The sequence below is a fragment of the Pieris napi genome, chromosome 17 (genome assembly GCF_905475465.1).
Source record: "Pieris napi chromosome 17, ilPieNapi1.2, whole genome shotgun sequence".
Classification (NCBI taxonomy): domain Eukaryota; kingdom Metazoa; phylum Arthropoda; class Insecta; order Lepidoptera; family Pieridae; genus Pieris; species Pieris napi.
The window spans coordinates 1,061,128-1,081,154 of NC_062250.1; the positions used below are offsets into that span (position 1 = coordinate 1,061,128).

General features: G+C 31.3%; 5 protein-coding genes across 6 annotated transcripts; 3 read left to right on the plus strand and 2 right to left on the minus strand.

Annotated features, from left to right (window-relative positions):
* Positions 1-32: 32 nt before the first annotated feature.
* On the plus strand, positions 33-1,347 carry LOC125057843 (nitric oxide synthase-interacting protein homolog). The gene is made up of 2 exons (XM_047661756.1): positions 33-829; positions 928-1,347. Exons 1-2 carry the CDS (start codon positions 147-149, stop codon positions 1,112-1,114), a joined length of 870 nt encoding a protein of 289 aa, XP_047517712.1. The 5' UTR covers positions 33-146; the 3' UTR covers positions 1,115-1,347.
* A 60-nt stretch (positions 1,348-1,407) lies between these two features.
* On the minus strand, positions 1,408-5,512 carry LOC125057842. Its single transcript, XM_047661754.1, has 8 exons — positions 5,302-5,512; positions 4,810-5,225; positions 4,663-4,728; positions 4,109-4,234; positions 3,847-3,991; positions 3,421-3,543; positions 3,043-3,293; positions 1,408-2,918 (listed from the first exon to the last, which is right to left on the minus strand). The coding sequence occupies exons 1-8, from the start codon at positions 5,383-5,385 to the stop codon at positions 1,922-1,924; spliced, it is 2,208 nt and encodes a 735-aa protein (XP_047517710.1). The 5' UTR covers positions 5,386-5,512; the 3' UTR covers positions 1,408-1,921.
* Positions 5,513-6,100: 588 nt separating this feature from the next.
* On the plus strand, positions 6,101-7,139 carry LOC125057736 (60S ribosomal protein L21). The gene is made up of 3 exons (XM_047661600.1): positions 6,101-6,236; positions 6,427-6,563; positions 6,769-7,139. Exons 2-3 carry the CDS (start codon positions 6,435-6,437, stop codon positions 7,117-7,119), a joined length of 480 nt encoding a protein of 159 aa, XP_047517556.1. The 5' UTR covers positions 6,101-6,236; positions 6,427-6,434; the 3' UTR covers positions 7,120-7,139.
* A 288-nt stretch (positions 7,140-7,427) lies between these two features.
* LOC125057735 (ubiquitin carboxyl-terminal hydrolase 46) lies at positions 7,428-13,529 on the minus strand. The gene is made up of 8 exons (XM_047661599.1): positions 13,274-13,529; positions 12,906-12,986; positions 12,325-12,541; positions 12,080-12,160; positions 10,711-10,907; positions 9,490-9,747; positions 8,446-8,589; positions 7,428-7,689 (listed from the first exon to the last, which is right to left on the minus strand). Exons 1-8 carry the CDS (start codon positions 13,316-13,318, stop codon positions 7,579-7,581), a joined length of 1,134 nt encoding a protein of 377 aa, XP_047517555.1. The 5' UTR covers positions 13,319-13,529; the 3' UTR covers positions 7,428-7,578.
* Positions 13,530-13,924: 395 nt separating this feature from the next.
* On the plus strand, positions 13,925-18,860 carry LOC125057856 (calumenin). Of its 2 annotated transcripts, none has more exons than XM_047661777.1 (7): positions 13,925-14,230; positions 14,460-14,681; positions 15,210-15,369; positions 15,766-15,889; positions 16,641-16,762; positions 17,700-17,818; positions 18,363-18,860. In XM_047661777.1, the coding sequence occupies exons 2-7, from the start codon at positions 14,464-14,466 to the stop codon at positions 18,586-18,588; spliced, it is 969 nt and encodes a 322-aa protein (XP_047517733.1). In that variant the 5' UTR covers positions 13,925-14,230; positions 14,460-14,463; the 3' UTR covers positions 18,589-18,860. The 2 variants fall into 2 exon arrangements, with proteins under 2 accessions (XP_047517733.1, XP_047517732.1); XM_047661776.1 differs by having other exon boundaries at positions 13,926-14,130.
* Positions 18,861-20,027: the final 1,167 nt, after the last annotated feature.

Here is a 20,027-nt window from a genome sequence, read left to right on the forward strand (position 1 = left end):
TTTTTGTTGAACTGTATAATGTTTTAATGTATATGATTGTTGCTTGGAAATTTTACTTAAGTATTAAGCTACTCGAGTCTCGAGGCAGTGATTTTTAATTTTAAATAGCTCTTATTGTGCGGCTCAAAACTTTGTATTAAAATAAAATGACGAGACATGCTAGAAATTGCACAGCTGGTGCAGTATATACATATCACGAAAAAAAGAAAGATGCTGCAGCTTCGGGATATGGTACGCAGAGTGAACGAGTTGGAAAGGATTCGGTAAAGAGCTTTGATTGCTGTAGTCTCACATTGCAGCCTTGTAGAAATCCAGTCATTACAAAAGACGGATTTTTATTTGACAAAGAAGCTATCCTGGAATATATAATAACAAAGAAAACTGAATACACACGCAAGTTAAAGAACTATGAGAAGCAATTAAAAAAGGAAGATGAAGAAAAAAAGGAACTGGCAGAAGCCGAAAGAGAAACAAATTTAATAAAATTTATGAATAGAGAAAAGAACATTACAAACGGAGCAAAATCTGATGCATCTCATCAATCAAGCTCTATTTCAAACCTTGCTAATGGTAAACATAAACAGTTGCCTAGTTTTTGGATACCCTCACAATTACCAGATGCTAAAATTTCTAAATTACAAAAACCAGATCCTACAGTGTATTGTCCTCTAAGTAGTAAACCTTTAAAAATGAAGGATCTTATTGAAGTTAAGTGGACCTTAGTAAAGGATCCAGACGACAAAAAATCTTTGATAGCAAAAGAGAACAGGTATATGTGTCCAATCACTCATGATATACTCAGTAATGCTGTGCCATGTGCTGTAATCAGGTAAAATCCTTTACTGTTTTAAATTTATATGGTTGGCTTTATCAGATATTGCTAACATCATTTATTGTATTTAATATAACACATTAATACCATTTCAGAACTACAGGTCATGTTGTTACCATGGAGTGTGTTGAGAAAATTATAAAGAAAGATTGGCTTCACCCACTCACAGGTGAAAAATTGAAGGAAAAAGATATTATTCCAATGCAAAGAGGCGGTACAGGCTATGCACTCACCAATGATAATCTTGAGGCAAAGAATGCAAGGCCTGTATTACAGGCTTAAAGTTCTATGATGCAAATAAATTTTGTATTGTCTACTGTCTTCAAAAACTTACATTCTATTAATATTAAAGATTTTTGATGTTAGTAAGAAAAATAGTTTGTTTTTAACAAAGTTGCATACTCTAGTATATTTTTAAAACAGCATGTATAAAGATAATCTAAATTGCAACTATTGATTCACATAGAAAGTTAATATGTGTGTAATACTTTTAATATAAATCCTGTTTTTGTTAATACAGTGGATTTCATTTACTAACCTTGGTTGTACTGACCGTTTAGCTACAGAAATGTTAAGTCTAATACCGATTTAATGTATAATTCAGTAGAAAATTCATATGGCTATAGCGACTTGATGTAAGGATGCATTTGGTTATAGTGACTGTTTTCAATTAAACATTTGCAACAACCTAGCTATAAATCCCCAGCAGATAATGTAAAATGCAATAAGGTATAGAAAGACATTCTAACCTTTCATATACAATCAGACAGATAGTCAGCAAATGTGTAGACCTAACCTGTTTTATACATATTAGCTAAGTAGGAAGTTAACCATTTAAACACTAAAACTTAAAAATTTAGGAGTTATTTTTATGATTCAGTTACAAAGTGATATTCTGAGTAGCAACTGTATTTTACTCATTTCCCTGTACCAACGTCTGGATAGAACAACGAAGTAAGGGAAGATGTCTCTTTATCGTCGTTATATTCGTAATCCAGTAATTATGAAAAGAAACCAATTTATTAAAATTTGTATATTAATTCCTAAAAAAAAAATTCATTTAAAAATTATTATCTAAAGTAATTTATACTATGAATTACTAAAACTAAATAAATCTAGACTAAAATCTACAGTGCTATTTCGTATTGTTGCTTCTGGGTATGAGAGTAGGCTTAAAACTGAATCCGGATGAGATGGGTTCTCATTAAAATTATTTTCATGAGCATTTCCATTTTCTAGTTTTGAGTCTTCTTTTACGTGTAATAAAGCTGGCTCTATTAACACATTAGATTTTAAATAATCTGTACTATCATTTATTATACTATCAGCCTTCACATAGTTCATATTACTTTCATTGTCCATGTATTTAAGAGACCAGTCTTTTGAGGAGTGCAGACTAATATCAGACATCTCCTTACACGGTAAAGAATTATTTTGAGTAAATAAATCAATTTCCAGACTTGGGACTATATTTGCCTCAGTATGAACCTGCTCAGTGAAATTTTCTTGATTTAATAAAGGTTGTATTTCTTGCATGTCAAATTTTGGCAATTTTTCTGGATTTATTTGAAATTTTGTGAAGACTGTAGAGGTCGGTTTTATTGGAGATGATCGGATATCAAAATGTGTGCTGTGGAATTTTAAATGCTGTTTCTTAAGGTCCTTATTTAGATTTGTTTGCAGTTGTTCACTTAAGTCAATCTCTCGTGTTTCAGTTTTAATATCCATTGGACTTTCAGTCTTGTGGGTATTGCTAAAAAAGGCGTCGATATCTACATCATCAAGTTCACATTGCTCGAGAGGCACTTTTGTATCATTCAATTTAATTTTCTTAGCAGCGCCTTGTTCAGGGTTTATACGGGATTCCAACCTTTTGCTGACAGTTGGCCATTTATCTGCAGAATTATTTCTAGCGCAGTCATCTGTTTGAGGAATATCGACAACCCCTTTATTGCTATCTAATGGGCTTTGTTCTAAAGTTATATGAGGTGGTGGTGGGTTATGTTGACAATGGCCGTCCTTATCTTTGTTGCAGCTTAATGCACCTACATTCACATTGTACTTTCCTGGGCCAATTCCAAATAAACTGAAAAGAAAATGATATTGATTACAAGATAAAAGTAATTTATTCAAAAATCAATAACTTGTGTAGTTTATTATCCCTCTAATCTGTATACTAAGACTCAATTCAATGTAATAAGAACACTTACTTCGCCACATCTTCGCCTATTGTGCTTAACTTGCCTACTAAACTGTCACTTTTGATGAAGCAAGGGATCAAAGATCTTATCTTGGCTATAAATTGTTCTAATTGTTGTAGAAATATATTGGCTTGCTCATCTTCAGATCCAGTTTTAATGATAGCCAAAAGGCAGTGGAAAAGATTGGTATGGCCAGGTGCTGGTACATGGGTTGGATGGTGATCGTAATGTCTTCTTAATCGATACAAACTGTTGAATTGCTGCAATATATACAATTTTATTAGACTTCTACAAAATTATATACATTATCACTTCAGATAGAATATGTTTAATTACCTGAACCAGATTTAATTCAGTTATAATTAAGCATTCAAGTTAGAAACTTACCAAAGAACACTGATTGCAAGTTACAATAGTGCCAGGTTTTTTCTTAGGTTTTTGAAGTGTGGTTTCCTCTGGCAAAATGTTTTTTGGCAATCTTACTTTTCTTCCACTCCTTGTGATTGTTGTCTAAAAACCAAACAGCTCATATAAGTAAAAAAGTGTTCCAGTGTTATATTACAAAATGCTGATGTTTTAATTTTAATTGTATTGAGTGATTAAATAATCCTTAAATCACATTTCTTTATACTACTATTTTAATCCATGGGCAATCAGCCTTCTGCCTTCTTCTAACCTGAAAGTATTACTAGTTTGCTGGGAATCAAAACCCAGGACCTCTAGATGAGATATATTTTGGTTAATAGTAGTTAATTTTAGTCAAATTATTTCTTAACACATCAATTACTCTTATTACTATGATTTTTACTTTACCTCAAGGGGAACTACAGGTTCTTCTTCCTCAATTTCAGGTACAATTTTTTCTACTTTTTTTATTTCCTTTTTAATCTCTGGTTTCTTAGGCTTTAATACTTCTTTCTCTTTATTATTTGGTACTATATCTTTTGGTGACAAAACTCTAAAAAAGAGACAAACGTTCTTTGTAAGTTAAGTTATAGAATATACTCTTTATAAAAATAATATTTCACTTTCTGATTTATTTTATTACACATAGCCTCAGCAAATCTAAGCTTACTTGTATATGTACTGAGTATTAGTGGCAGGATCAAAAGATAGTTCTTTTGGAGAGTTCTTTGGGCTGTTAAAAATCTTTAGAGCATGATTCACTTTTTTCATCTGTTCATCATTAAGATCATTGAGGCTGTAAATAAAAAAAATTAGATTATTACAAAAATAATATACATTATAATATATTTATTGCCAATTAAAGTTACATCCAGATTTTTTAAGTTTTACATAAGATATTATTTTTTAGGTGATAAAATCATTAGGATGAAAACGGCTGTTTTTAGCATAATATACCTACATATAATAAAAAAGTGAATACATATCCTGTGTTATTATATGTCTATATATCTTTAATAAATAATAAATTTCCTTAAAACTGTGAATAAGGTATCAAGAGATATTTATGATGAATAAATAATTTATTACTTTGAATTAATCAAACATTATTTAAAAAAAATTTAGCACTATTAAAAATACCTAAAATACTAAAAATTCTTTATGTAATCTCACATACATGCATTCGTGAGTACCTTTACTTGATAGTTGCGCTAAGAAACTTACCAATGATAGGTTTCACCTAATTTAATTAATTGTACAGATGTAGTCTTTGATGGTTTTGCAATAGTTCTAAAAATATAAAATGGTTTAGTTAAATTCATATTTTTACAAAGTAGTCAAACCCATACTCTTTTACAAAAGTGAACATACTCCTCTTTTGGTGTCATCTTTGGCAATATTTTTCTGTTTTTTTGCTTTGCAATTGGGATGTCTTTAACTCGAACAATTTTACTTCGCACATCTAACTTAGGAAGTGTGGGTTGTATGTTGGTAGTGCTAGGAGTATTTGTAACAAATAATGGTTTCAACACAATGTTATTGTAAGGAATGGATGGCTGTTCAGAAACAGTTTCAATTTTAAAATCATTCTTTGACATAAGAAAATTTGCTAATTTCAAGTTGTTTCCAATCACATTATTATCAACTTTCTTGATTATTCGAGGAGTCTTTATATTCTCGTTGCGCTGCAGGAGGTTATTTTCCAGTTTACCGCTATTTTCATAAAACGCTTTTAAATTGCTAAGTTGTGGTTTTTGAGCTGATGTAGTCACAACAATTGGTGTCGTCTGCAATAAGTAGTTTCTTTTAATAAAGTAACTCTGTTATAAGACATAAAAATACAATTGTGTACAAAAAGTAAACCTGAGAAACAGTAGGATTTTCAATGATATAAACGGGTGTGTATTGACATGGATTTACGATAATATTATCAATCGGTGTATTCATTTTGATAGTATTAAGCTGTTATGCCATATGTTCCTAATTTTTCATTATAATACATAAAAGTAAATAATTTAAAATGTACACAAAATACAATCAAAATCTCAATGAAAAATCAAAATGAAAGACAAATCACAAACATGAAATATCCACAGATAAAACTGCAAACATAGATCTCTCTCGAATCATTTTATATAGATTATAGCATCCATCTAGTCGAATATTAAGTCCAGAGATTACCCTGTACAACCACACAAACTTTACCTCTTTACAATAATTACATAACATTATTATGGATCAAAATTATCGTATCCATCAGACTAATGACTATAAATGGAAAAACCTGTAAAAACCGTGACATTAATATGTTTCAAATCTTTTATTGTTTAAATCTTCTGTTTTAAAATGAACTTTTTAAATTATATTATGTACGAGTATACAAAGTATACTGTATACGACTTTGATGATGAAATCATCTCATATGTTCAATAAATATAATACGGTTGCTGACCCAGATATAAAGTTCCTTCTCACACTATTAACGTGTAGAACGCCAGTAACTTTATTACGAAATTTTATTTAATTCGCTCAGTACAATTTCAATTGCCTAATTATTATGATCAAAGAAATCTTATAATTATTAAATGCCCAGTCATATTCGATATTTACCGCGAGTTATTGCGATTTCTAGGTCTCTCATCTATGTCTAACGTTGTCTAAGCTTCTTATTCTGTTCATTATGGCTAACATACAATCTGTCGTCTGTTTTACTATCTACTACATTCAAACTTCAAGGCAGCATAGACAAAATAACCTATCCTTTTTCTTTCTCAAAAGCCAAGCGCTGTCAAGCTAAGGTGAATTTCTATAAATTATATTAAAAATGAGTTGTTAAAATATAAGAATTTCAGTGTATTTTACTTAAATGTTAACAATACAATTATATATAGTGAAATCAAATATCTATCACATTTCGTTAAATGTATTAATGTAAATATTAAAGCCACGTGCGTACGTTCAATAACCAGGATTTGTTCTTTATTTTAGGCAACAAAATGACGAATTCCAAGGGTTATCGTCGTAGCACTAGGGATCTATTTTCCCGCAAGTTCCGCACACATGGAGCTATCCCGCTTTCCACGTACATGAAAGTGTACAAAGTCGGCGACATCGTTGACGTCAGGGTTAGTAATCCCCCACCTTCTCATCAGCATTTCATGAGCACATTTTTCTGATTTAATTAAAATATGTCCTAAAATAAGACTAAACTTGTAGACTTTATGATCATTCTTATTAAAGCTGCTTCACTTGTATCGTTGCACTAGTTATATTGCCGCAATTCGTTGGGCTTGCTAATTCAGTATTATTAAATTGTTTTATAATTTTCAGGGAAATGGTGCAGTTCAGAAAGGTATGCCACACAAAGTTTACCATGGTAAAACTGGTAGAGTGTTCAATGTTACCGCCCATGCCCTCGGTGTGATTGTAAACAAGAGGGTGCGTGGTAGAATCATCCCCAAGAGGATCAACATCAGGATTGAACATGTAAAGCACTCTAAGTGCCGTGAAGACTTCCTTAAACGTGTCAAGGAAAATGAAAGGCTTTTGATGGAAGCTAAAGCCGCTGGCAAGAAAGTCAACCTTAAGAGGCAACCCAAGCAACCCAGGCCTTCACACATTGTTAATGGAAGTGAAAAACCAGTGTTACTTGCTCCTATTCCCTACGAGTTTGTAGCCTAAATACATATTTTTTAAGGAAATTGGTTTTTTATTAAAAAATTCTCTTCTCTCTCATTTCAGCTATCAGTAACTAATCTGTTGTAACTGGGCTTATATGGGTGAGATAGAAGCAAGACTTAGTGCAAATTAAAATACCTGAATGTCTTGTTTCTGAATCTTGCAAATAATGATACACTTAGTTTTTTTTAGTTTAGTAAGCCTAGTTTTTGTCTTGCTGAACTAGTATTGAGAATATTTTATTAAAATGTAGGTAGCAATGTCCTATTACAAATTTATAAGTGCTTAAAACTAAAAAATAAAAAAGCAGAAATAATTCACTTCTTTTTATTCATGAATTATATACAATTGGATGAATTCAAAAATAATAAACAAATATGCCATTTCCAACTTTAACATAATGGGCATATCAACAGGAGTTGCCTAGATTAATTTTAATAATTTAAACTATAATAGGGAAACTTAACAGCTAGCATCTCTAGACTGATAAAATAATATATATCCTGTTTCGGATGATTTCTGTATATCAGAGGTTAGGCCATAAAAGTCTTCAATTGCAGATGCGTCGATTTTCTGAAAACAAACAGCAATATTATTTTTACTTAAAAACCCTTAACTCCCTTTTAGGTATAAAAATTAGATGCAGGTAGTTATGTATGGTATCTGAATTAAACATATTATGTACAAGGAATAACCAACTACAGTGTAAACTCTATATAACGACAATCAAGGAACTGCATATTTTGACATTACAGAGTTTTCATTAAATGGAAAGAAGAAAAATCTGTATTAGAAAAAGAAAAAGTTTATATTGACTAGTGTTAGTAATTATGTTGTCTTTTTTTACTTATTTTATTCCTATCTTGGGATATTGAGGCATCTTCGTGATAAAGCTCAAGCAATCCCAATTTGTAAACAAAAGAACGGATTTCTTAGAAAGTTCGGTACGTATAATGCCGATAGTCGAGTTTATTACGGGCTAGGACAATAAAGCGACAAATAACGAACACAGCTCCGCAGTTTTAACTAATTTCGGCAACTCAAAAAGTAGGTACTTATTTATTATTTAAGAGCCGTTATTGAGGGTGGGTGTAATGCTATGAATAATGTATTGTTGTATGGAAAACAATCTAAACCAACCAAAGCCGAGTGATTTCGACGCGTTAGGGGATTAAGGGGTTTGTCGTTACATGGAGTTTATACTGTATTTATTATCTAGATAACTGAGTTGTAATATTGAAGTTAATAACTCCTACTGTATTCATACATATTGAATAGTGGGCTATACGTTACGTTGAGACAAAGGAACTTTTATTTATCGAAACTTACATCAACCATATCGTCGTCGAAGAGCAGCCAGAAGCCGTGACTCTTGACGATGCTGATGTAATGTCCCCGGTTGGGGCCTGAACCACAGTGTACCACCACGGCAACCAGGTCATACAGCCGGTCAGGGTTCACTGCGTCGTCTGACTGCAAATTTCATATACTTCTAATATTGAACGATTTTGGAGAGAAAACAAAGTACTGCTATTATTACATAATTATTAGATATGTCCTTGAATTTCTGGAGTACATTTAAATTCAACTAACGTATTTTACAAACTTAACAAGTTTCGCAAACATTAATTATTGTTGTGCTGAAAAATCTACAACTACAATCAATTTTTGTCGCATGACTGTGATGAATGTTATGAACTACTCTACTTACTCAACAAAAATCCCACGAATATAGTTACTATATACTTTTACCCACAAATGTTATGTTATGTTATGTTACTATTATTAGTTTTTATACTATTACTAGCTGACCTGGCAAACGTCGTTTTGCCATGTATATCATTTATAATGAAAAATAGGAGTTGATCGTAGAGGGGTGAAAATTAGGGGTTTTTTTTGTATTTTTAATGCTGTATCATAAAAAAGTAATAAAAAATCTTTTATCTAAAAATAAAAAAAAATAATTATTTAGGGGTGGACTACATTATTTTTCTTTTTTACGTCTGCGGCGCAACTAACTGTTGTGGTCTCTGGCAGAATGATCAGCACTGTGGAACACGTCTACTCCACAGCATAATTCTGAGCCAGGGCCAGTTACAACCACAACACACTTAAAATGTAAATCATTCCTTTATTGATTATTATTTTGTGTGTTTTGTTATTGAACCTATAGTTTGGTCAAATAATTTCGAATTTTTGTAACAAATGACATATCTATGTCTACTACAACTATCTAATTGCCGATGAGTTTCAAATTTAAAGTTCCGCATTTTTTGGGCTTCGATCCTATAAATTTAATAATGGATTAGGAGCTCAAAGTCTTAACCTAGATTTTCAAATGTTATCCGAACAGAATAACAAAAAAGTATTTACCGTATTAAATAGCCTCAATTCCAAAGGAAAGACCACTCGATGGGAAACTTTAATATGTCTATTATACTGTTCCATATATTTGAATCTCTTTAAATGCAATGCCAAAATAAGGGGCAGTTTCTTCACGCGCATGCGCTTCTGAGCCTCTTGATAGCTGCTACAGTTGTCACATTTGAACTTATTATCATTACATAGTGTCTCCGTATCACTAAAACACTTCAGACAATGCGTAATACTCGTGTTTTGATCGACATCGACCTGAAATTAAAATTTATAAGTATAACAAAAATGGTTTTCTGTATTTATACAGAAAACAATTTTTGTTTTAATTGGAAGATTAATTCATAGGACGCTGTTACAAATCCGGTTTGAAGAACCAATAGGTTCCTGGGTCAGTGGGGTTGTTTTTAAATAATGTTAATACACTATTTATTATCAACCTACGGTTAAGTATACATTTAAAAAAAAGGGTGCGTGTACTTATGTACGCGCGTAAGAAGTTATACTTCTTTGGCATTATTAAAAATAGTTGATTGTATGCAAATAATTAATTACAATTAAATAATCAAAGACTGGAAAAGGAGTCATTATAGTCAATAAGGTTCAGTTTACATTTGAAAAATTAAATAAATAAATATTTATTATTATTCTCTTACATTAAATATATCATAAATTCTATTATTATTCGAATGTTGTTTTTAAATTATGTCCAATGCCGTTGCATCTTCCGTGGGCAACTTCATTCTGTTAATTTTGTGTCACGGTGCGCGCGCATCGTAAAATTTCACTCTCATCAATTTTTCATAACGCGCCTAAAGAAGTATAACTTCAATAATTTAATGCTAAATGAATGTAATATAAATGCCGAAGAGAGTGCCTGCGTCTAGCTACACTCCGGGGGTATACCTAATCGCCACGCTTATTTAAAACTAAGAAAGCCTGAGTAAGCAAAATACAGCCTTGGCTCGTACAAATACTCAACAATACAATTTTTAACAGACGAGTTGCTAATTATAAATCTTTAAAACAACTTAGGCATATTTTATACACAAGCAAAGTTCTTAATACGGTAATACACATTTTACATTTAATTTGTCTTTGACATACTTCATTTGTTAAAATTTCTTTAATGCTAAATTAATTTGTTGTTGACTTGCTATCCTATCAATTTAATGTAATTAATTATAAAAAAGTTTTAATAATTTTATATACATTACGAACCTGCAAATCAAAGAAATGCTCATCTTTACTACTAACGGTCTCACAGTTGAGGCAACGAGTTTCGCTAGTGAGGGTACCCTGAAAAATTTCGTGCACCCATGTTGGCTCGCTGTTCTGTGGAACAGTGCCATTACATGTAACACTCTCGCCCGAACCGGTCGTCTTTTGCAACTTCAGCGTGCTTTGATTGCGTTCAGCTGAAAGGAAACGCTATATGTAATAATATATTTAATTTAAAATTTATTGAGTACTCTGATACTTAATAATTGTTTTGTGTAATATTTGTATTATCTCATCGTGTATGGCATGTTTACCTATAAGTTCTTGTCATTGCCTATAAGTGTTTAAATCATAATATTATATGAGAATATCTATAAGCTATAGTCGTAAAGCGGGCAATAGACGGACCGCATGTTGCAGTCAAGACCGACTGCAACATGCGGTCGCCGCACGGCGATCTGCAGTTTCCATACTAAATTCATATTCGCAATACACGGACCGCTCGAGCAGTTCCTGAGCAAACCGCATGTTGCAGTCCGTCTTGACTGCAACATGCGGTCCGTCTATGGCCCGCTTAAGAGTTGTTACTCTGGTGATGTGTTTATAAGACTTATCCTAATTTACAACGAAAAAAGTAAATTTATTTTATAAAGAGGAAAAATATCAAGTATTAGTATTAGTTTGTAATGATAAATGATGAATTTTTTCACCAATAGTTGATTACGCCTGATTAATATGGTACTATTATATTATTAATTTCATAAAATTTCAAACTAATTGTTATCAGTGTAAGCTGAGAAAGCCTAAAAATGACATATTTAACAATGTTTAAACTTTTTAAATGACCAAATATGATAATATTATCTTCCCAAAAAGTAATTATATGGTATATACATATTTATTCCTAAAAGAAAGTTTTTTCTTAGCTGCATATTCAACTTGCATAATTGTTTCCTATTCAATTCTTTTAAGTATTATTCATTTAATGCAAGTATATATATGGCTTTATAATCCTACTTTAAACTGTGGGTATGTTAAATCCCATTTGATGTTTCAATAGAGGAAAAGGTTAATTTATATGATTGTTTGTTGAACTCAATCCAATTAGATTGGAGATTATAAACATGTGACTTATAGTACAAAATATATAGATAGGCTATAAAAATATGTATACTCCTGTATCTTACTACTTTTTTTTAAAATACTATGTTAATTAAGAGGAGTTATTAGTTTTTGGCCATTCTTTCGATTGGCATCATAAAAGTAGGGGTGTTTTTTTTTACATTAAGGTCGGGTTGATTCCCAGACAAGGCAAGTAATTTTTAGACATTATGTTTGCTAGATATGTAGATATAACAAAAATGCTTACCAAGGATTATTTCATTTATATGATTTATTAGGAAATTTAGAAACTCATGGGCATCCTGTTGCATGTAGTTATCAAACTCCTCTGAAAAAATTGTAAGCTGTCATTTCCTTTTATAGTACTCCACATCAGAAATAGACAAAACTTTATCACTTTAATTATATTCAGATAATATTCAGCTTTCCTAGATTAGTTTTCCTTATAAATTTCATCATTAGGTTAGGTAGGTCAGAAAGACATTAACTCACCTTTTTCTTTCCTCAACCTAGCAATAAACTTTTTTGGTGCAATTGAACCAACTTTTTTCTTCTGTGTTGCGATACTATAAAACAAATCTGCCAAACATGTTAATAATGTTTCCTTGGTTCTCTTGTTTTTGGCTTTGTATTCTAGAACCTTATCTCTAAACGGACGACAAAAGTATAAAGCTTGAAGAACTGAGTTACTGTAGCATGTGTTGCCAAACTGTAATATTAAGTTTATATTATATTAGTTTATACACAATTTATTTAGGGACAAAAAATATATATACTTAACGTTTTAGATACTTATAAATTTATTAGTATTTAAGTTATTGACAAAGACTTAGTCTTATTAAGTCTCCAATCATTTCAGCTTTTCCAAAATCATGATTAGAGGATACTTTATAGGATATGATAAAGTTATCTCTATTTGTGACTAAATTTTGGTGGATAAAAAAAAATTGCATACAAGAACTGTATACCTTTGTAGAGAATTTAAGAAGGTTAAACTTAAATTAGGCTACATGAATGATGACTCTTGTCATTTTAAATAAAAAATGAGACATATTTAGTTAAATTTTACTCACATTAACTAAACCAAAATAATGCTCATTTGGTGGAAACTGTTCTGATCCAATATCTTTCTCCAACTGTGATGCGGTTGCGCCCTAAAATCATGGCACAATATTATTTCTTATCAGACTGCATAGCAACTAATTTATTTTCAGTTGTTATGTATTATAAAACTGTAATGTACACTTAGAACACAAATCTTAATTTATATAATATTCAATATAAACATTGAAATTATATATTACAGTTAATTATGTTTTGTAGTTTACTTTTGTGGTTATTTTTTGAGTGCATTGATGTGATTCCTTCGGTTAATTTAATTGTATTCCAGTTGACTTTATTAGAGATAAAGGAATCTAAATGAAATCCCAAAACGACCTACCATTCTCTGTTGGAAATTAAGGCCGAGATCCTGACATATTGACATTTGCAATCCTGTTTTAGCGGCTAGTATGCGGAACACGTGGAACGCTCGACAAATGTAAATTAATTAATCTCTGCTCTTCTTTTGAAAACCATAATTATACACTTGTAGTTTTATACACGAATTACGCGTATGCAAAAATAATGCACAACAGAATATCGGCCACAACTCATAAGATCACTATTCATGACAAACTACAACTTACAAGTATCAATGTCAATACTAGGCACTAGCTTAATGTTGTACCAATATGTCATTGCCCAATGCCCATTGACTGTCCGTAATCTGCCCGACTTTCTGTGCCAACTGCCAAGCTTAGCAAAGTGAAGTGAAATTTATAAATGAAGAGCTAACGAGTATGTTTAATGGCACCTGCCACCTAAATCCTATAGAATTTTTCTCATGTAATATTTAGGCTTTATGCTTTTCAAGTTTAACAGTCTTAATTATTTTGACAAAAGTAAATCTCTCGTACTGGCAGAATTATATTTTTTATCTGTTAACCTGTCAATTCTAGAGATTTTTGTTCTGTGGAACTTATAATTGAGAACTCACAAATTTGGCCTAAAGGTCTAGATACCAGGCCATAAACTCCAAAAAAAAAAAAAAAAAAGAACTCACAAATCACGGCTGGCGGCCGGTTAAATATATACGCCTACTTTATTACTGGGATATAAATTAACTATCGGGAATCGGGAATAGACTAAGCAGGAAGATTGCGTGTTCTTTGTCGACGTGGCTGTTTCCAACTAGGCAATTTAATAAATCAGTTGATTCGTTTAAACTTTTAAAGCTGAGTAGGTCACCGCAAGAATGTAAGTTGTTTTATCGTGTTGCCTTTTATCTAGAACTTGTGTTAGCTTAGTTCGATTATATTTGTAGTGAAACTTCACTTCTTGCTTATCACATATTAAGGTGAATAAAAACTATCTTAGTTTTTAGATTGTGTAATTTATTTAATGGTAGTTAAATTAATGATCTAATGGTATAAATAAAAGTTGAGCAAACTTAAACTTAATAAAATAACCTTTCTAAATAATTTATAAGAATTTCGTATTTTTCATTTTTTATTATTTGTATTATATAGATAAATGTATATAGTAAATGCAGTTGTATCAACTTCTTTTTAATCTTATTTTTTTAGAAAAATGTTGACTTCATTATACATAGCATTGGCCATCACGGCGGTGTTTGGAGGAGTTCCAAATCCTGAAGAAACTAAAAGGATGATGGATCATCTCTCCGATGCAGAGCACTATAGAAATGAACATCATAACAAACAGTTTGACCATGATGCATTCCTCGGAGAAGACCAAGCCAAAACCTTTGATCAGTTACCACCAGAAGAAAGTAAAAGGAGGCTTGGGTAAGTGTTAAAGTTTATGTATTAACACACACATATTATTTCAAATAAAATATATGAATAGAGTATTAAATTTTAGTAACTTAGTTACAAGTACACCTATTATCTCCCATTGCTTCTATTTCTGTTAGAGCGCAGAGACAAAATATATAGAAAGTAATAGGGTTCCTTAATTTGCTTATTTTATATCAAGATAAGCTGAAAATCTGTGTTTGTAGAGATGTGTTCATATCTATTAATAACTTGAACTATGCTATGTTTACTTTAGAGCCTGTAAGTAGGTAATTAGGTGAGATTTGTGTGATAGTGTAAAATTTTTAACAAGTCACAGGTGTATTAAGAAATCAACAAAAAATATTTTTAACTTACTTTGGATTCTAGACTAAATATATGTTTTCATAAAATTTAGCAAAATAATCTTAATTATTTAATGTTATCTTTTGGATATTTAATATTTTTTTGTTGAGAATATAACATACTAAATGTTATCATGGTATATTGACCCTGTTATCACAACACATGTGCTTCCAGAATAATTGTTGATAAGATTGACGCCGACCATGATGGATTTGTGACTCTTGTTGAGTTAAAAGACTGGATTCGTTACACTCAGAAACGATACATTGATGAGGATGTTGAAAGACATTGGAAGCAGCACAACCCAGAAAATTCAGAAACTGTTAGCTGGGAGGTTAGTATTTTAGTTACTTTGGTAAAGCAAGGTATTCCCGCACTTATTTTCTGGTTGGGCAGTCTATGTTCTGCTCTTATCATATAGGGCAGGATCCAATATGTAGTTATAAAATTATTTTACATATAACAGCATGTATGTAGGCTCTTACCGATTTTACGATAGTGGTATTGTTGTTATTCATATGAGTAAAGGAAAAATAGAAATAGGCCGCTATAGTTTAATATAATGAACTATGTTTATATGTATGTGTACCTAAGTCGAGGTGAATAAAAGTCTTTATTATTATTATTAAAACAATCAAACAATCAATCAATCAAATTATCAATATCTCTGCCTCACACCCATTGAGTGTAAATTCAAACATGATAAATAAAACAGATATAATCATTACAGGCATACAGAAAGACTGTTTATGGCTTTATGGATGACATGAGCCCCAGTGAGCTCAGCTCAAATTCTGAAGGATTTGCCTACAGAAACCTCATGAAGAGAGACCGCAGGCGGTGGCACTATGCTGGTAAGTCAATTCTTAAAAGCTTCATTTGATGTCATGGAGTTTTTAATTTTCTATTTATATTCAAAAGAATAAGAACCTATTGAATTTTGTTACTATATTTTCCCAAACCAAGTAGTGGCTGACTAGAATAGGCTTCCGGAAAGTGTAATAAGTGCACCCTCTTCTTAAAACAGGTTGTAAAATTTCCCCAAATCTGCAAATTTAATTGTTAGTAATAGTTATACTTCTCTAGGCGCGTTATGAAAAATTTATGAGAGTGAAATTTTACGATGCGCGCGCACCGTGACCCAAAATTAACAGAATGAAGTTGCCCACAGAAGATACTACGGCATTGGACATAATTTAAAAACAAAATTAGAATAATAATAGAATTTATGTTACACTTAATTTAAGAGAATTATAATAAATATTTATTTATTTAATTTTTCAAATGTAAACTGAACTTTATTGACTATAATGACTCCTTTACCAGTCTTTGATTATTTAATTGTAATTTATTATTTACATGCAATCAAAAACTATTTTTAATAATGCCAAAGAAGTATAACTTCTTACGCGTGTACATAATACACGCACCCTTTTTTAAATTATTATACCCAATATCTTGACTATGCCAGTATTATTTTTCTTTCCAAGGAGAATGTATCGCATTTTTTATTGAACAACCCTCGTATTTTGTATCTGTAGCAATAATAATATAGATTTTATGTATTATCTGTACTTCATATACAAAGTGATTTATTATTTTCAGATGGAAACCAAGACGATGCATTGAACAGGACTGAATTTGCATCATTCTTGCATCCTGAAGATCACTCTGGTATGAGGGATGTAGTTGTTCTTGAGACATTGGAAGATATTGATAAGAACAATGTAAGAATCTTTTTTTTTATTTTGAGGGGTCATTTAAAAAAAAATTATGATTGATACATTGATATACAAAAAACCCAAGATGCACAGTCTCATATAAAAGTAACGCTCGAAAGTGTCCCGAAACACTATTTCTGTCCATAACAGTATATGTTACAAGCATATATTATTGCAAATTCAACCTTACGCGAATTGCTTAAAGTTGTTATTACAACGCAGTGTATACGTACTTAAAGCAATAAAATTTTACGACCGACCGTGGTCGGTAGGACAAGGTATTGAGTGGAGTCAAACATGACTTTTTTATTTACAACTATTTAACATAATTTTAAATTTATCCGACTTTTCGGGTGCTTTACAGCGTGAGTGGTCACGGTGACTGAAGACAAAAGGTGTTGGATGTTAAATAGTTGTAAATTTATAATAATACATAACTTTAATCCGGTTAAAAAGTTTTTTCTTTAAATTAAAAAAAAATGTTAAATTGGCTACCTCCTGACCCACACTTTATATAGCGTAAATATATTTGTCAAAAACTACACACAAAAAAGTTCAAGAGTACATAAATTTATTTATAAAAAAAAACACAAATAAATAACATCGACTCCACTTGTAGACGCGAGACTATTTGAAATGAGCGCACAATTTAGAATGTTGCGCTCATTTTTTGAGGACGGTTTTTTGACGTTGAGTGTGCATCTTGGGTTTTTTGTATATCAATGGATTGATAATAATAAGCCTTTTATTTACTCTAAAGGTTTTTTGACTAATAAAACTACATCATTAGCAAAAACCAAATAGCCATGTAGATTGTAGATATCTTCATTAAATTTCCTTATTAATCCAATTTTCATTAATTGTTTTTGGCCTAAAAGTCACACATAAAAGTAAAAAGTAAGTTTTATCTCGTTTTCCTATAAGCAATAATTTATGATTTTAGGATGGCAAGGTGTCCCTTGAAGAGTACATCGGAGACATGTACAAGCCTGAGGACGGAGAGAGTGTTGATGATGAACCAGATTGGGTGAAACAGGAGAGGGAACAGTTCACTGGTTACAGGTACATACTCTTAAGTGGATTTTGAAAAAATATAATAAAAAAAGAATGTTATGTGGTACATATTACGTCACGCAATTTTTGGAGATTATTGACCCCCCCCCCCCCCATGTAACGCACCGTAACGTTTTTCTGTACCCAAGTATAGTGAAACGTTTCGTGACCACCTAGTGACTCTTTATACCTAAAAGTTACCAATATGTGGTGTAAAGTACTGGAAAGTCGAAAATAATATTTACAATAACGCGTAATTCAGTCCCCGCCCCGCATCGTAACGTTTTACAAATAGATCCCCCCAACCTCCCAAAATTTGTTACGTAATGCTCCCTATGTTGTTGTGGGTATCTGACTGCTTTCTGTTTTACTAAGTGAATTAAAAAGTAGAATTGTTGTGTACCGTCTCGAACCAAAACTCAATCCAGAACTTAAAAAAAATTAATTATGTATGTTTTTAATTATTTTGTCAAAATTTTGATATTTGTACATTTTATTCATAGGGTGCTCATTAAAGCTAAATGTCATAGATAACTATCATAACAACTTTCAGAGACACAAACAAAGATGGCTACATGGATGAAACAGAAGTGAAGGACTGGATAGCTCCACCTGAATTTGACCACGCTGAGGCTGAAGCACGCCATCTCGTCTTCGAAGCTGACGGTGACGCCGATGAGAAACTGACGAAAGAGGAAGTCCTTGATAAATACGACCTCTTTGTTGGATCTCAGGCCACAGACTTCGGCGAGGCACTTGCCAGACATGACGAGTTTTAGTTAAGCGCCATCTGTTGGGAAAAAATTTAAACATGTTGTCATAAATAGCTTTATTAATTTCACTTTTCTAATATGTTCTACGGAGCGTATCGAACTAATTATTAGTTACATGTTTTACAACAATTAACATTTAGGCTTATTTTATACATAAGGCTTATTTTAGCGCCATCTGTGTCAAAACAGTGGCATCTTTAAACCTTATTAATTGCTTAGAATAATTTTGCAGCTTTTATTCAGTGAAACCTTGCATTTAATAAAATGCTTACAATGTGTAATGTCTTTCGTTAAACTATATTTTTTTAGTTCTAGTTTATGAGCGTTGAGATTCTAATAAAATTTGAGTATTCCACAGCATACAGCCATTCAATTCAAAAGTAATAAGAAATAATTACATTCACAATAAACTTGTCTAAGTTATGGAACAAAGATAACGTAATAATTTTTTAAATATAGAATAAATGTACAATTGGTAGCTTTTGGAACATGATACAAAATGGCAACACCTTAAGAATATAATATAGTTTTCTATTTTTGAATTTTTATTTTTAATGTTGCCAGTAATGACCATAAGCAATAAATTTACTTAACTTAGTCGGTAAGTAGTTTTAATAATAAGCCAAAGTTAATTCCTTGAATCTGTGAGAATCTTATTAATATAATTTTCAATAATTTAGTTTGTATTTACGCATTTATGTATTACATATTATATTAATAGTAGTTTTAAGAGAGGATACTGATATTTTATATTGATGTTTAATAAACGTATTCAGAAAAAAGACTTTATTTACATGACTTCGCACGGCGTTTATGTGAAAGAATGAAAAAAAAAGAAAGAAAAATCTTAAGTATAATGAAAATAGATATTTAGTTAAAAAGAAAGTGCAATATCCCCACACTAGGATTCCCTGTGTTGTAGCCCGTCTCTTCCTTTTGACATGTTAACGGTACTTGACAATAATTTCTACACAACACACAGAATTGTCTATCTGACATAATTACTCATATATTTCTAAATAAGTCGGTCAACCCCAAAACAATATAATATAATAGTTTTGTCAGAAATTTACGCACATAAACAGAAATCATTGTCAGACAGTTCTAATGCTCTCCGGATTATGTATAGCTTAATACATTTTCATGGTTAATAAAATAATTCAATGGTTCGAAGATATTCCTAGTATGTACATTGAAAAGCTGTATATGTTTTTAATTGGTAACGTAAAATAGCTTATAAACCTTTCGATGAATAGAGGTTTTTTCTAGTCGTACATCAGCTTTGTAATATAAATTATGGGTATAGTTTTTTAAAGTTATTTAATCACTTAAAGTATTTAATAAGAAATTTTATTTATTCAAATTATAACTGGTTATAACTTAATCGAAGAAAGTAGAAGACTTTCCAGAGCAATGGACAAAGGTGATTAATGTATATTATGGTG